The sequence below is a fragment of the Lissotriton vulgaris genome, chromosome 6 (assembly GCF_964263255.1).
Source record: "Lissotriton vulgaris chromosome 6, aLisVul1.2, whole genome shotgun sequence".
Classification (NCBI taxonomy): domain Eukaryota; kingdom Metazoa; phylum Chordata; class Amphibia; order Caudata; family Salamandridae; genus Lissotriton; species Lissotriton vulgaris.
The window spans coordinates 137017102-137034576 of record NC_141694.1 but is presented as its reverse complement, the minus strand read 5'-3'; the positions used below and the strand labels follow the sequence as shown (position 1 = coordinate 137034576).

The window sequence follows — 17475 nt, the reverse complement described above, 5'->3', positions numbered from 1 at the left end:
TGATATTATTGGCACGAAGAGAGATCTGTATAAACTGGATAAAACCGACACCTCCAATATATGAGGACTGGTTAAACTCTGTAATTAGAGTATGCAGGCTGGATAGGAAAGGGAATTGTACAAAAAGAATGCAGTACTGGGATATTTGGGTAAATTTTTTTACTCCTGAGTAATCATCAAGATTTTTTATTCTAGTGCCATGACCAGTATTTCTCTTCTTTTCCTTTTTTCGTTTTTTCTTTTTTTTTTTTTTTTTGGTTACCAATGATTAAAGCAGAGACAATAATTTCCAGGCAGGACTGGATTTCTGCCGAGTAGCTCTAGGGCTAGCTCAACACAGATCCTTGGAATTATTGTGTTGGATAAAGGTAAAGAGGAGAAGTCGGACAGGTCTTGAGAGAAAGCTGGGAAACTCCCCTGGAAATATTCAGCAGAGATCCGGGGCAGTGAAGGCATACATACCGAATAGACCGTCAACTCCCCCGAACACCTCATTATCCACATTTTTTTTTCTCTCGCAATATGAGGTTTAAAAAAAGGAAAAAGAAAAAAAAAAAAACAAAAAAAAAAAACACTGCTGTAGGCCACGCCCATCACCCAGTACTGTACCGCTCCACAGCAATAAACCACCCATCACCAACTGAACAGGCATCGATAACTGAAAAGATCTACCACATGCCGCTGGCCAAGGAGGACTCGAATTTAGTCCACCATTGCAGGTTCCAACTATCTGCATTAGTGATTTTTAACCCTTTAACTTCTGAGCAATCTCACTAAATCATTACTAGATTACGGGGACCCCCACTGAAACATTATTGGACTCAGGGGACTACCACAGAGTAATTACTGAATGCCAGGGACCCCAGTATAAGCCATTTCAAGGATTTGGACCACAAAGCAATACACAAAAATACAGACACAACAAACATTCATCAAATACAGAGATGATGAAACATTTTATTTACACTGATGAAAAATCTACAGATGAGGAAACATTTTATTTAAATCACAAAAAAAAAGATGTAATTTCAAAGGGAAGGTTGGAGCTTTTTCATTCAACTAAGGCCACCAGTAGGCATCGCATACACCCCCACCCCATAGAAATTGACCAAAAACTCTACTCCCAGTGCACGGGGTGTTGAGAGCTCCGTACACTACTGAGCACCATTGCAACTGCACCAACTGGCTGCGGCCCAGAGTAGCAGACTGACACATCTGCATCCCATAACCCTCTCCCATCATGCCTGACCATCACTCCACTCTTGAAACAGACTCTCTGTCCCTTTCAGAAAACAAGCATTTGCAATGCAATAGGTCTCACATTAACTGGAGTTTAAGCTATTAGCAATGCAATAGCTTAAACTCTCGAAAATGCAGGACCTATTGCATTGCAAATATTATTTTTCAAAATGTTACTAGCCCCCATGCAGCGCTTTCACGTTAATGAAGGGCGTGTCCTACAGTAAAGTGAAAACGCAGAATGGGGGTTTTCACAAAAAAAGCATGTTTGTCAAGTTGATAAACAGATTTTTTTGCATGGTAAAAGTGCCCAAACTGCGCTTTCCCTTTAATGTCGGCCGTTTGCGTAAAGAAAGGGGCGCAGCCTCTATGAATGTGTAAGCGCTGCATGGGTGTCAGTAAACAAATTAAATAAATAAGTGCGGACACTAAATGCGGACCTCGCTGCTAAGATAAATAAATAAGAGCGGTCGCTAAATGCAGACTGCACTGCTTAAATAAATAAGTGTGCTTGATAAATGCGGACTGCGCTGCTAAAAGAAAGAAGGAAAGAAACGCGACCGATATAGTTAAAGAGGACCGCCTTTAGTAAACATTACAATAAAAGCGGGCAGCATGCTGCGAGGTAGTGGGTGCAATAGGGGAAGAGCATTAAATAAAATAGTGCTCACCAACTTATAAAGCAGAGCATGTAACACCACCAGTAAAAGGTCCAGTCGTTATGGGAGTTTACAAATACAGACAAGGCGGTACCAAGGAGGGACTAATAAGCCTAATAATGAATTGGAAGCCAGCTTTTACGAAGGACAATGACGCAAGCCAATTACAAATATGGGCGGAGAGTGGGCAAGGCTTCAATTCTGTACTCCACTACTGCATGCCTCAGGCTCGACCTAAAGAAAGGATCTCCCACACGCTGCAGCCGCTCTGCAATAAGGGTGCCATCAGACCTAATGCGAGCAAAGAAAATGAGCCCCCATACATCTTTAGTAAAATAAGAGTCATAATTGGGATGCAGTCGGCCATTCACACTTGTTTGCTACACCAATGGGAACGTGTCCTTTTACTGGACTTATTAAAATGTTTGCACTAGGTACAGTCTGATTACCCATTACTAAAAGGCATTCTTTGAAGGCACAGTTTAAAGAGTTCTGCCATAAAAGGACCTGCAGAGCAGCTCAACGCTGCCAAGTTTCTGGAACCGGTGCACCAGTCTCACACTTTTTTGGTCTCGACTAGCGTAGGCTGTGCACATGCGCAGTCTCGCTAGCGAGATTTTATGTCTCTTAGTAGCGAGGGTAAACCCCGCCCCTCTTCTCCATTAGCTGGCTTCCTAAACAGCGGCCAGCCATTGGAGAAGAGGTCCCAGTGACGATCCTAAGCCCCGTCCTTTTCGGATTGGGGGGCATGTTTTTTCGTTTCTTTCTCTCAGTGACGTCCTCAGTCAAAAACAAGCCCCCCAGTCTGAAATGGACGGGGCTTACAGCCGATCTATGTTCGCTTTTAATGATGGAAAAAAGACGCTGGGGCAGAAATGGGCGAAAGGATGGAGCTCATACTCTGTGTGGCTTCAGCCTTATCAGCCAATTTCGAATCTTTAATTCTTTATTTCGGCAAGTTTACCATAAAAGAAACAATTCAATACATACATAGACAAAAAAACTGTACAGCAAGGAACATAAAATCCATAGGTAAAAACAATTCATTTATAAAATGGAGACAAGGATATACTATGACAGTAAGTTCAACAGTAGCCCACCACTAATTACTTAAAAATCTAACAATTCTATCTCTGGATTTGGTTCCATATACAGAGGATATCCCAGTTTTTTCCTCTGGAAGAAAATGCTATACAAAAATTTGCTAACACTAAATATTATAGGTTGTGTTGTGTTAGTGGAGAGGATTCTTAGGGCCTGAGTACATGATCTCACGCCTAGCGCAAGGCATATCGATTGTATCCACTTTTTCCTAGCCTGAGGATATACTGGGCAGAAAAATAGGATATGTTGCTCATTTTCCTTTTGGTGGCCTTCACACATGGGACAAAATTCATATTTTACTGGGTTTACAGTATTTGGACCACTAGTCCAACGAGACACAATTGAGGCTATTTGGAGATTGCCATATCTAAATTTTAAAAATAGAGTTTTTGCGAGTGGCGGTTCTATTTCATCCAAAAAAGTCTCAAAAAAAGGCTCGTCCTTAAAAGTAAGAAACTTTGTAACCAGTGACCCACCAATTGAGGCACTTTTGATCATATTTGTAATATAAGTCCAAAAGGCCCTTTTTAGTATTGGTTTCGAGTTAGGAGGTAATAGATCCGGGTTCTCCCAAAAGTGTTTCAGACCTAAATTGTTAAACCAAAATTTAGTGTAATAAAATATCATCCAGCGATAGAGCTGAAGCGCGTCTCACGCCCCCTCCACCCGCCACCCTCGCAGGATGGAAATGCTGGAGACGTTACCTTGGTTCAGGGCAGAGGCGGCTGGTGGTGTCAGTCATCCGACGCTCCATGGGCAGGCAGGCGCCGGCCTAGCACCCAGCATCCATGCACACTCTCGCCGCCGGGCTCTCTGGGCTGGTGTGTTTTTTTTTCCTTATTGCTTGAATCCCGCCCCAGCCCTTCCTTCCCCTCCTCTCTCCTGGGCTGTGTGCCCGGAGCTACCACGTCCCAGCTCCCGGGCAGCTAACGGTCTCCGGGAGAGGCACTGGCAGCGGTACAGGGTGCCGGGTACACAGGTCATCGGTGTAATTTTTGTCTTCATTCCCCATTTTACCCGCATCTACATCGCAGCATTTTGGTGCAGGAGTTGGACGTTGTTCGGGGTCTCCCAGGATAACGGTGGGAGCTTAGCAAAGCGCTCTGCTGACGGCCTGTTAAAGGCTGTGTGTGCCGGAGATCTAACAAGTGCTCGGACTGCGAGGGCGCAAGATGGCGGCTGCCATCTCTCGGTGGTGAACCGGTCCGCAGCGCTGCCCCGCTGCGAGTTGGAGACGGACGGTGACCAGTGCCCTGCGGATGGAGATTTCACTTTTGGAGCGGTGCTGCTGAGCGACATGCCTCGTGGGCGCTCAGCGGTCCCTGAATGGCTGCAAAGACCCCGACAGAGCTGGGACTCTGTGTGGAGGCCTGGTGTTATCGGCGAGGTGCAGCGCGAGGCATTACTCACTGCTGCGGGAAGATAGTGGTGCCGGAGCTGGTTGCGGTGAGTGGGGGAGCAGCCTTGCTTGGGCCTGCAGCTGCGGAGGCGGGTGTGGGCCTAAGTGCGGGCCGCGGTCTGCGAGCCGCGACCAGCAGGAGAGCCCGTGCATTGCTACGGCCTGTAAAGTGTGTAGGTGCTCCCTATAACCACTTCCGGTGCCCTGAACCACTCCGGGTGCCCTCCTCCACCACCCCTGGTACGCTGCTCCACCCGCCTCCCCACGAGCCCTCTAACCTCTTTTCAGCAGGGAGTCCCAGGAGCCTGCCCCCACCGCTGTGTGGCCAAGAGCTGGGGCAGAGCCACAGAACCGGTCTCCCAAGCTTGGTGGGTGAGGCAATTGTGTATGTGTGTGTGGCTCTGTGTGTGCGCGTGTGGCTGGGTGTGTGCTTGTGGCTCTGTGTGTGTGCGTGTGGCTCTGTGTCTGCGCGTGTGGCTCTGTGTCTGCGCGTGTGGCTCTGTGTCTGCGCGTGTGGCTCTGTGTGTGTGTGTGCATGTGGCTCCGTGTGTGTGCATGTGGCTCCGTGTGTGTGTGCATGTGGCTCTGCGCGTGTGGCTCTGTGTGTGTGTGCATGTGGCTCCGTGTGTGTGCATGTGGCTCCGTGTGTGTGTGCATGTGGCTCCGTGTGTGTGTGTGCATGTGGCTCCGTGTGTGTGTGCATGTGGCTCCGTGTGTGTGTGGCTCTGTGTGGTTTTGTGTGGCTGTGTGTGGCTCTGTTGTGTGTGTGTGCAAATGTAATAGGTGTCGCATTTGCAAGAGCATTTGCAAGAGCTTAAGCTATTGGCATTGTAAATGACAGTGCCATTTATTTATTTGTTTTCAAAACCAACACATAAAATAAAAAGTTTGTCATTGTAAATGCTTGTTCATCTCGCACTCTGCTAAATGCTGTGTCCCACAACACGAGAACCGCACCTCAGTGGCCTTCACCCACGCACGAGAAGGTAACACTTCCCGCACAGGATCACAACAAAGACAGGACCCTTCCAACCACACACCAAAGACGGTGCAGCGTGCTACACAGATGTACAGTGCAAGACGCGTGCACCAGGAGGAAACATCCAGTCAGAAGGATGGAGGTGGTCAGCCGCTGGAGTCCAAGCACTGAGACTGCGCTAGCCACAACACACACACTTTCACGCGCTATAGTGATAAATAATAAGAATACGAATAAGTGCTGCAGGCATCTGGAGGCTTCTGCTGCCCCTCCGCCACTGCTCCCTGGAGCCTCCCAGTGGCCCCCGCCCTCCTCCCCAGGCCCACCGGCTCTCACTACCTGCTGGAAGCTCCCAGGTCCGACCGGCTACAATGCACCCGTCCGGAGCCTCAGCCTGTGCGCGGGAGGCTGCTGGGAGCGAAGAGGGATCAGGCGGAGCCCGCCCTACCAGCCCGGGGCACGCCCAGCCGAGCCCGCCCCGCAGCGGATGGAGCCGGTCCGCCTGCAGGCCCGCCCTACTCTTCCATGTCCGGAAAGTCGAAACCGGAGAGCCCCGTCCTCCGTGAACAGACTGTACAGTCCGGCACGGTCGAACTTGGAACAAAACCATTATTTAATGTTTGTATGTGGAATAGTGTCCCGCACACGCTTATCCCCTCCGTTTACTGCCTGTTCACTCATTTTCGCCTTGTTTCGTGACTCGGTCCTAAGCTGTCCCACACGAAGTTTGCGGTTAAATTTACCGCGCAAACAATTTGCGAACAGGCCCTGTGTGCCGCCTGCGGGGCTTCTTGGTGCTGCACGCGCCCTCCGTCGGCGCGCGCTCAGCTGAACACAAGAAGCTTAACTTCAAACCAGCGTCAATAAACAATAAAACCACGAGCTCGCTCGCGCAGCTCTGCAGCCGGGGCGGAGCAGTGCACGCGCGAACAAGAGCAGGTTTACCTCAAGCTGTTCACAAGTGATCCTCGTGGGAAGCCAGGCCCAGGGGCGTGGCTACCGGTGCGGCAACAGATGCACCCGCATCACCTGTGCGTAGGGCGCGTGAGGGGCCCACTGCATAGGGTGACCAGATTCTCAAAACAAACAAGCATTAGAAATGCAATAGGTCTCGCAGCATTAGAGTTAGTGCTTTTAGAATTGTTAATGGGTTTTTTTGTAAATCTTTAGCATGAGGTTGAGGGTGAGTGAGGGTGAGGGGTTGAGGGTGAGTGAGGGTGAGGCTGAGGGGTTGAGGGTGAGGGTGAGTGAGGGGTTGAGGGTGAGGGGTTGAGGGTGAGTGAGGGTGAGGGGTTGAGGGTGGGTGAGGGGTTGAGGGTGAGTGGTTGAGGGTGAGTGAGGGTGAGGGTGAGTGAGGGTGAGTGAGGGTGAGTGAGGGTGAGGGTGAGTGAGGGTGAGTGAGGGTGGGTGAGTGTGAGTGTGAGTGAGGGTGAGTGGGGGTGAGTGTGGGTGAGTGTGGGTGAGGGGTTGAGGGTGAGTGAGGGTGAGGGGTTGAGGGTGAGTGAGGGTGAGGGGTTGAGGGTGAGGGAGGGTGAGGGGTTGAGGGTGAGTGAGGGTGAGGGGTTGAGGGTGTGTGAGGGTGAAGGTGAGTGAGGGTGAGGGTGAGTGAGGGTGAGTGAGGGTGAGTGAGAGTGAGGGTGAGTGAGGGTGAGGCGTTGAGGGTGAGGCGTTGAGGGTGAGGCGTTGAGGGTGAGGTGTTGAGGGTGAGTGAGGGTGAGGGCGAGTGAGGTGTTGAGGGTGAGTGAGGGTGAGGGTGAGTTAGGGTGAGGTGTTGAGGGTGAGTGAGGGTGAGGGGGAGTAGTTGAGGCTGAGTGAGGGTGAGTGAGAGTGAGGGTGAGTGAGGGTGAGTAAGGGTGAGTGAGGGGTTGAGGTTGAGGGTGAGGTGTTGAAGGTGAGTGAGAGTGAGGGTGAGGGTGGGTGAGGGTGAGTGAGGTGTTGAGGGTGAGTGAGGGTGAGTGAGGGTGAGTGAGGGTGAGTGAGGGTGAGGGGGAGTAGTTGAGGCTGAGTGAGGGTGAGTGAGAGTGAGGGTGAGTGAGGGGTTGAGGGTGAGTGAGTGAGGGTGAGGAGTTGAGGGTGAGGGTGAGTGAGGGTGAGGGGTTGAGGGTGAGTGAGGATGAGTGAGAGTGAGGGTGAGTGAGGGGTTGAGGGTGAGGGGTTGAGGCGAGACCTAAAAACCTGACGATCGTAGGGTTTAGCAAGATTTTGGGGGTGAATGTAAAGAGGCTTGATGTGTGCATAAGTGCCTCTCAGGCAATACTTAGCATGAGCCCCTTCCCCTCCAAGAACACACCCCCACAGAGTTATTTTAAGTTTGCACAGCTGCATTTCATGTCCAGATGAATACTGAGAATGATAATTTTTCATCACTGAATAGAACTGATGTAGCTTATGAAAATAACACACAGTTTAAACAAACTGGAGATATACCAATAAAATACATCTATATTATTATAAATAACACCACTATTGTTTCATGGCGATCATGTCCGTAAAGGAAAGTAATTTGTGTTACAGCATAAGCGTTTAAAGAGTTTGCAATTGTTTCAAGACTATTTCTATACCATAACTGTGCAACGTTTCTCTACACGGACATAACCGCTTTACTCGCCATTAGAAAGTGACACAGACTATAAGGCAATGAAATATCACACAGGAGCACACTGAAAACGTGCAAATGTCACACTTAAGACTGAAAACTTGGCAACTTTGGACAATGCGGGGGTGGGGTGCCGTGCAGACTGAATACCTGTACCAGTCAGATCCTTCAAGACTGACTCTTCGGCTGTTAGCATCAATTTGCAAATCCCCGCCTCAATACCTCAAGTGATTGTAACATTGTTTGGACACGGGAAGTCTTTTTGCAATAAAGCTTATTTGATTCTACAGCCACGATTTCTACTGAAGACGGAGGGAAGAGAGGGGAGGGGGGAGGAGAAATGCGACACGGCGGGAAGGGGAGGGGGCGGAGCTGATTGGAATTGAATTGGTTGAAGTGTGAATTTTTTTAAGTGGGTGAGGGAATGTAACACTGGTTTGGCAGGAGAGACCACTGGGACAGAAGCAACATAGCAGGGCTGGTGGAAGCAACACAATTGCAGGTACGGAAGGAACATAGTAGGTAGGGCGGGGGGGGGGGTGTTGTAAAGCAAACGGGTGACCGAGCAGTGAGGGGTGGAATAAAGCAAACTGACGAGCGAAACATGAAGCAGGCAAGGAATACTACTGGCAAGAAAGCAACCTGGAGGAGGTGAGGCACAGGAGTTCCAGCAGCGCATTACTGAGGCAGATAAGGGTGAAGCACATGTCAGGCAGCGCATTACTGAGGCAGGTGAGGAACGGGAGCAGGCAAAGCCCAGGTCAAACAGCGCATCACTGAGGCCGGTGAGGGAGAAGCACATGGGTGAGCAACATGTCGCATGGCAGAGGGGGAAGAGAAGTACATGCGGGAGAGCAACACCGAGCATGGTGGAGGGGGACGAGAAGTACATGCGGGAGAGCAACACAGAGCATGACGGAGGGGGAAGAGCAGTACATGAGGGAGACCACTGCAAAACACTTGCTCACTCTGACTGCGTAACAAAAATGGTGCATGAAAAGGGATTTGTGGACGGATGCAAGTAAATGCAGCCATGCTCCAGGGGAGGGGACAAATGCAAGAGGAAGTAAAGCCTACAAGTGAACCAATAAGAATGGAGCAAATGTAAATGACCAAGCAAGTCAATGATATGCGATGGACAGGTTGGAGTCCACTTTAAGCCGACAATGGTTCTTTTTGCGCACTCAAAAAAAAGGAGGGAAGAGAGGGGAGGGGGGAGGAGAAATGCGACACGGCGGGAGGGGGCGGAGCAGGTAAAATAAACAAAGAAGATGGAGGGAAGAGAGGGGAGGGGGGAGGAGAAATGCGACACGGCGGGAAGGGGAGGGGGCGGAGCGGGTCAAACAAGCAAGTGTTTATTTACATGAAGCTAAAAATCAACCATGAAATATAAACGTTAACGTTTTTCGCATTAAAGCACTTCGACATGACACCAAGCACAACAGAATAATAAACGTGTGCCTGCAATTTGCAAAAAAATACAAGACGGAGGGAAGAGAGGGGAGGGGGAGGAGAAATGTGACACGGCGCGAGGGGAGGGGGGAGGAGAAATGCGACACGGCGGGAAGGGGAGGGGGCGGAGCGGGTAAAACACGACGGACGTGCACGCGCTTTTAAGCTCAATGCGCATGCGCATTGAGCTTAAAAGTCACGGGCACTGCAAGGAATCGCCACGATTCCTTGCAGTGTGGATAAAGAGTGGATAAGTCCCAATACTCTCGCTTGCTCGATGCGCATGCGCATCGACAGGCGAGACCTAAAAATCGAGGTCTTCCTAATGTAAACTGATGAACAGAGGCTACCCCAGAAAACTGGTGAGAAGATCTATGAAGCGAGCTTGGTACGCCCATAGAGAACATCTCCTACAACCAAAAAAGAGAGAAGCGCTTAAAAGAATAACCTGTGTGACAACGTTTGGCACAATTAGTAATAAACTGTGCAAAGCGATTAAGAAACATTGGCCTGTATTATCTCCCCTGGAACTTAACACAGGAATGCCCCTTTTCTCCTTCAAAAGAGGCCGTAATCTAAAAGATCATTTAGTACGAGCAGCTACCATAACCAAAAAAAACACAACAATAGAGACATGTCTAAATCTACCACCTATTGTAGGGCACTACAAATGCAACAACTGCACTGCATGCGAATTCACGGAAAATACTAAGGTGTTTGAATATGAGAACTGTAAACACATATTGAAAACTTTCACTAATTGTAACTCTAAGAATGTTATATATTGTGTTAAATGCCCATGCCAACAACTGTACATTGGCCAAACTACACAGCAGATAAAAACCAGGATTTCGCAACACAGGAGCAGAATTCGCTGCAAGGTGCTATCTGCACCCCTAGTGGAACACTATGTGGAAAAAGGACATTCAGAAAACGAGCTACAGTGGCAAGTGGTTGACCAGCTTTTGCCTAATACCAGAGGAGGAAACCAACAGACAATCTTGAATCGTCTTGAGTGTAAATGGATTTTTCTTTGCAAAAGTATTGAGAAAGGACTCAACACTCTTGATGAGTGGAACAGCTGTGGCTAATTACCGACTCTTATGAGCATGAAGCACAATGTTTTATAATTTAAAACGAAGATCCTGATGTAATTTGAAATGTATAGCATTTATGTTACAGGCAACTGCAATCACCCACTTGCGCTCTGCTTTTACCTCTCCACTGAGCAAGCGCGTTGCTTAAAGACACTTTACCTCCAGGCATGCGCGTTTGTTAAGCCAATCAGGGTTACGTAAGCGATAACGAGTCAGCGCATGCGTTAAAACCGAACCAGGAAGTAACTGTTGCAGCGCTTCCAGACGCCGTAGCAGTGAAGCAGAGGTAGCTTAGCCACGGACCGCGGCAATCAAGTAAGTGAATGCGCCACCCCGGCCGGTATCCCATGCCTACACATTACGGTTGGCTTGTGACGGGATCGTATTATTTAATCCCTAAATGCCTCCCTTTTGTCTCTTGCAGTTCCCGCCGGAACGTGGGACACCAAATAATACCGGGTATTGTGAACTCCCTTTAAAATCCAGATAGCATAAGCGTGTATCACATGAGATCGTAATTCTAATCCTCACTCCCTTAAATCCTTTTCAGAAAAATAACCCGCTCCCATTCAATACATCTACCTCTGCAATACGAATAATTGGACCATTATTGGTAACGTTTTTTATCCTTTTATTCTTAATTTTCTTTAATAAAACCCTGTTTCCGAAAAAAAGCCCAAAACTTTGGTTTCATCTTACTTTCAGATTGTGATGAACCTTTTGAGCTAGAACTACCCTAGAAGAATGGATAATTAAATTTCTTGCCAAAATAAAATTGAGTAAGTCACCTAGCTGTAACGCATCATACTCTAATTCCAGTGATTGAATATATGTTTAAATGAATTCTTTCTGATCCTCCTGCTTTAAACAGTTGGACCAAAGACCTCACAGTATCAACAAATTGATCGCCGAGTCAGATAATCAATCTATCATCTCGTGCAAAGTAAGCAAGTACGCTCAATACCAAAAAGCGCGTAAATTAAACCTTTACCAAAAGCTTTTCTCATTTTAATGTAAATAAAAGCGCGTTACATTCACGGTTCGCCCTATTTCTACATCTATAGAAATGTGCATGAATTATATGCCACTGGGAGCACCATTCACTTCGTTCTTAGAAGCTATGTTTTTGTAAGGCTGTAGTAGTAAAACTTTAATTTAATTCTTTCAGGAAAGCTCACGTCCTGATGATGATCTAAAGTCATGTTAGATCGAAACGCCGTCGACCCTTGCAAGGAAACTCCCCTTCCCTACTGTATATATTTTTTGGGGGAATACCCTTGCTTGTGACACTTTGTATATAGTTTTTTAATATCTCACTCAGTCACTATAAGCACCTTGTCACATGTGTGAGCACCTGAAAAACCGAGAAAACATAATTGTGAAAACATTAATAAAGTCCTTTATATGTTTGTTACCTTACAAAACTGTCTCCCAAGATTAACTCATTTACTAGAACTATATTTTTCCTTACTAGGACCTTCTTAGGCCACCCAGAACCATTGTTTCTCTTTAACATTCCTAATGTAAAGGGCTCGGATACCCACGGGTCTAGCCAGCGCTATATAAATAAATAAATGAATAAAAATACATGTTTGTTATGAGGTTTTGTATACAGTGCATAGAACACTATGCCAAACAAATCTATTTAGCTTTTGAACCATAGCAGCTTGGTTTCTGTACGCAATTAAGGAAGGCAGAGATTGCTTAGGGTAGCTATACGCAATTAAGCTGTTAATATTTCTCTTTCAGCCTCTTGTTGAGAGGAATCATTTTTTTGTTGCATTGAAAATATTACTTTAAGTATGATCATCATGTTTGTATTAAGTCACTAAATGTCACACTTTCTAAAGCCGAACGCTGATAGAGATGGCTGTGGCTTCCTGACTGCAAGAGCCCTAAAAACAATGACAAAGATAAGTCAAGGGATGTGAAAAAGGTTTTTGTTTTATAATTTATTAATATTAATCACATAGCAAAGGGCAGTTGAGCTTAAAATCTCTAATTTACCGCATTTTTGCTACTTGGAAGAAACATTTGTTAATGATGTTGATTATTGTTTCTGTATATGTATTTTATATAAACCAAGCACAAAATTGCTTCTGTCAACTCTTAGAAAATATTTGTATTTCATTAAGGGTCAACGTAGTAAAAGACTGGTTTCAAATTTCTTACTGACTTAGAAACTGCCTTTGATTTTTATTGAAAAAGAACAATTGATGGACAGAATGCTGAACAATGGCATACATTCACCCCAGTACAGAGATCTGGGCCTAAATCCATCGTTTTCTTTTGACACACATGCCTGGGACACAAAGCTAACTGTACCCACTGCACTACCTTTTGGTGTCCCACAAAGCTGTCTTGGGTCCACCCATTTCTTATGTATACCATCTTGGTAACATCCTCTCCTGTCAATTCTATTTTTTTAATATATTTTTTTGCCTTTTTTAAGGTCTGGGCTAGATACAGTAGTCGAAACTACAGTTGAGGTGCCTTATTTTCTGTGTATAAGTGAGGGGTTAAACACGCTGCAGTATCAGATATGCCCATGTAATGAGTTCATGATGCTTGCGACATCCTGTACAAACACTTTATGAGCTGTGTAGATAGATGTGTGTGCATGGGAGGCATAATTTTTTCTCTCTCGAGTTTGGACGGTAGAGGTTCAAGCGTGGAAGGTGTAATTCAAATTATTACTTAAGAAATATGTTAATCTTTGATACCAATAAGGAATTGGATCACATTTTATTAAAGCAGTTACACCAGTGCTTGCCCATCAGAAGACCCCTTCCCTGGCACATCTACATTAGGGCACTTAATTTGTACTGCCCCGTCTACTTGGACACCTTTAGTGAATTATTTTATGAACTGTGACAACACAAGATCACAGTTGGGCCTAGAGCCTTGCACAGCGTAAATATACATTTTTCCTGTAAGAGTTTGATATGCTTGTTTTATTTATTTATTAGTTTTTACTTTTATATGGCGCAAACTTTACCCACAAGTATCAGAGTGCTTTAAATCAGCATGCTTATAACAAGCAAGACTAGCAGTCTATATTACTGCCAACTTTGCTTAGCATAAGCAATAGCTAACCATTCACAAACAATGTTTATATACCAATTGCAAATTAAAGAAAAAAAATTAATGCAAAGCATTGTCATTTACAATGCCAGTAACTCAAACTTTAATGCTGCGAGACCTATTGCATTGCAAATGCTTGTGTTATTAGCAGTTAATGATATTTCTAGTGATAAGGAGGTGGATTCTTGGAAATAGTCTGCATTTGCTTTTACACTAAAGAAATAATTTACTCATTAAGACTCAGTTGTTGGGTTCTGGGATTTGAGTATGTTGTGCACAATACATTGATGCTATCAGTCACTGAAGGGTGGTCTTGGCTGATCCAGACGCTGAACGGGTAGGTGGCTCTTGCCTTCGGGATAAATAGAGCTGAGCTTGAAGTTAATACAGAGAAGAGGGCACAGTGTGAAGTCCTCTGTTCCATGGGGTAAGACAGATGCTCTGAGGGTGATACAGTAAAAGAGCATACTCCCCACCCTGCCTTTAGTACAAGTACAATTGCCAATAGCTCTTATCTTCCAAGGGGCACCATAGGAAAGTGAACTTTCTATTTGATCTGTCTATTCTATTTCTCTTCTTAAGTGGCTCTCAATCTCTGCCTACCGCTACCGCTAACTCTGACTTTGTCTTTCTACCCTTTGTCATCTTAAGGATGTTTGTGACCTGGCCAAGGCACATTGTATCTGTTTTTGTGCGACCCTCTTAAAGTTTAACATATCATTTTGTATTTTTTGGCATCATGCACGCTTGAATTAGCGGGAAATAGGCAATGAAATTCAAAATTGTTCTGTACAGGGCCCCAAACATATGTCTTGCTTCCCGGCACCCAAAATCATGAAGATAACACTGTTTAAATGTCAAACAACTGTGGGATGAATAGAAATCCATTGAACTATAGAAACCAAGCTCTCTACAAAAGATCTCCTAGAGTTGTTGTCCCTCCACTATGAATTGGGGATGTTGCCAGGTCACCAAGGCACAGCCCAGTGACAGACTGCAATGCCTGCCTGTAGTACATCCAGGCGAAAGACTCCTTAGAGAAAACCTATCTCTTAACTTTCCTACCTGTGGAATTGAGGACTTGTCCATCGGAGACATTGTTTCGGGAATAATTGAAACCCTGGCTCTTCTAATATACTGCAAGGGGCCGGTAGTAGGCCTTCTGGCTTCTTAGGGCCTTGAGGCTGGGAGGAGGGGGTCCCAGGGCCAGTTGCTGTGGTTTTACTGTGTCCTAGCGCGGGGACACTCCGTTGGAGTAAGAAGGTGCTCTACAAGCTTAATAATAATAATAATTATTATTATTTAATAAAATGAGTCCTAAAAAGCAACATTTCCCTTTCCCAGGCGCAATACTGACCACTGTGGTTCTCTTCGTTCCTTTGCAGGGTAGATTTCCAGGATGCATTATTCGCGACTCGTCAAGGATAGCAATTTCTTTCCTTTTTCCCCATGGCTTCCCATCAACGGAACAGCGAGCAACGACACATGTTTCCAAGCGGGCACCAAAGGCAGCAGCGTGCTGCAGGGAGTGACCTTTGGTGGGATCCCTACTGTGCTCCTTTTGGATGTGGGATGCTTTGTGGTAAGTGAATCTGTCATTTCATTTTGTCTTACCCCAGTATGTGTCACCCTGTGAGAAGCTCATCTGCCAAGGTACACCGCTTCTCTACAACCCACCATGCAGCTTCTTTTTCATTTTATTTAGGAATCATTGACCACACTGTAGTCTATAATGTCCGATGCAAAGAGTTAGAGCAGACAAACCATAATGACAATGCTGTGATGAAAAGCTTGGGTCTGGCATCTCACGCCGTATATTGTTTACATGATACTACATTACGGCTGGTACCTGATGCATATTGCGCAATACGATGACCTGTCAGTAGCTTTTGGTACATTCTAGAATTAATCAGTATGTCTATGGGCTTTAGCTCTGTGTCTGCGAATTCAAGAATTGTACTACTTTTTCTGAATTTACAAGTATACTCAAGTGTGCACCAGGAATCTGAATACATCATACATCTTCTTGGGTAGGTGTGCATTCCCTAGTTCCACTCCTGTACACTATGACAGATTACTTGCAAGTGTAAGGAGATAGCAATTGAAAACGTGCTCATTGTTTGGTTTTCTCCATCTGTTAAAATAATTTCTCTTCCCTTGTGTCATCTGAAAATATAGGAGTTGAGGGATGTTTCGAAATCTTGAACCCATTCTTGCTTTCCCCTCTATAATCTGTAACTAGTTCATTTTCTCCTGGTCAAGGATGGCTTACCTTCTGCCCGCCAAATTCAAGGAAAAACTTTGACAAGATATGGGCTTGAGGAATCTTGAAATTTCAAATACCTCCAAAGGTACTACAAACAGAATGCCCACAATTTGATGAATCCGAGAATGCTAAACCTCCGCTTCATGAGGCAATGTACCCCTGCATTAAGGCACCTCTAAATACATTAAAACAAATATGAAATATAGTCAATCAATAAAAGGGCCCACAAAGTCACTTAGTTCTTGACAATAGAATATTTCAGCGATTTATTACAAAATTCAAAATTTGGCGATACAGAATCAGTGCCAAAACGGGCTCAGTAAATACGCAATACAAAAAAAAAAATCAGAAATCAGTTCAAGTCCCTAGTGGCAGCAAAACTGGGAAAGAAATAGACGAGAATTTAAATGTCTCCTGGCTCACCCTTAAAATCGAAGGTTTTTATGCATTATATTTACATATGAAATTAACAGAACTGCAGGCTCATAGTGATGTAAGCAAATATATAATTTTAATCCTATCTGCAAATCAGAGCACAGTTTCATTAAACGTCATAATGCGTTAACAACAAAGCATTATCCCACTACATCAATACTTATTCTGCCTCCTCTAAGATAATGTCATCTGGAGATGCAAGAACAAACTAGATACATAAACACTAGTGTGTTATTTGACTGAATAGGGAACTGTAAACAACTTGAATAGCAAATAATCTGCTTGACTACGTGCTGCAGAAATGACAATGAGATGTGTAGGGCGGACAAACAAGAGTTGCAAGGGTGACATCCATTTTGAAAATCATGGCCTCTAGTGTAAATTGAGGCCTAGTTAACAATGGTCAGAAAAACGCACTTCTACAGATAGTATAGAATTTCTTCCACAGCAACAGTACTAAATTGGTGTATACGTGTAATGAGTGTGTGAAAACATATTTCGCAAATTGCTAATACGGCACAAAAATATAGACGCACAATTAAATCTTTTAACAAGCAGACAGATAAAAGAAGGTTTGGACAAAACCTCTACTGAATAGTTGAAGGAAATATTATTGGTGGGTTTGACTTTATTGTTCGACAGTTCCAAATGCGGATTGTGGACTATCCAAATGTTGCTACTGGGCATATTTCGTAAGAGCATTGGCTCAAGTCAAAAGTAAAGATTACTTTAATTTGTATGTAGTGAACTCCATCATGGGTCCATGGTGACATAATATGTGCTAGTAATGTTGTACATTCAGTAGCAGTACAAATGCCATGTTCTCCAGGCTCATTGTGAGGGCAAGGTCAATGCCGATGATTCGAAGTAGTGCCCCATGGGTTTTTATCACTGCTGCGAAACCATTGATTGACTGCATGGCCCCATATTCCCTGGTGTGCAGTCTGCCACCTTTGAGCCTTTTGACAGACATGTTATGTTACTGGAGAGTTTATCCGTGAATCTGTTTCCTTGTATTGGGCACAAAGAAGGGCATCGCAGTGCAAAGGCAAAAAAGGTCAACGTTCTAGTACAGTTCGATGGTATGAGGCACGCCACATCAGTCCACCTCTGCGTCCTTTTATTAAATTCTTCAAGAGGTTTGGGAAGATTAAGGGGTGGAGAT

The 17475-nt window shown here is 45.3% G+C and overlaps 2 protein-coding genes across 2 annotated transcripts in view; one reads left to right on the top strand and one right to left on the bottom strand.

The window, feature by feature from the left end:
• The window catches only part of LOC147706909 (epoxide hydrolase 1-like), a 233461-nt gene extending 227499 nt beyond the window's left edge, over positions 1–5962 (bottom strand). The window contains exon 1 of the mRNA XM_086926169.1: positions 5720–5962. The gene's annotated coding sequence lies outside the window, so the exon portion shown is untranslated. The remainder of the gene's footprint in view (positions 1–5719) is intronic.
• LOC147706908 (mechanosensitive cation channel TMEM63A-like) overlaps positions 1–17475 on the top strand; it is a 926114-nt gene that overhangs the window by 672411 nt on the left and 236228 nt on the right. The window contains exon 2 of the mRNA XM_086926171.1: positions 14995–15191. Within this exon, the coding sequence (XP_086782297.1) occupies positions 15009–15191 (183 nt within the window). The 5' untranslated portion in view covers positions 14995–15008. The remainder of the gene's footprint in view (positions 1–14994; positions 15192–17475) is intronic.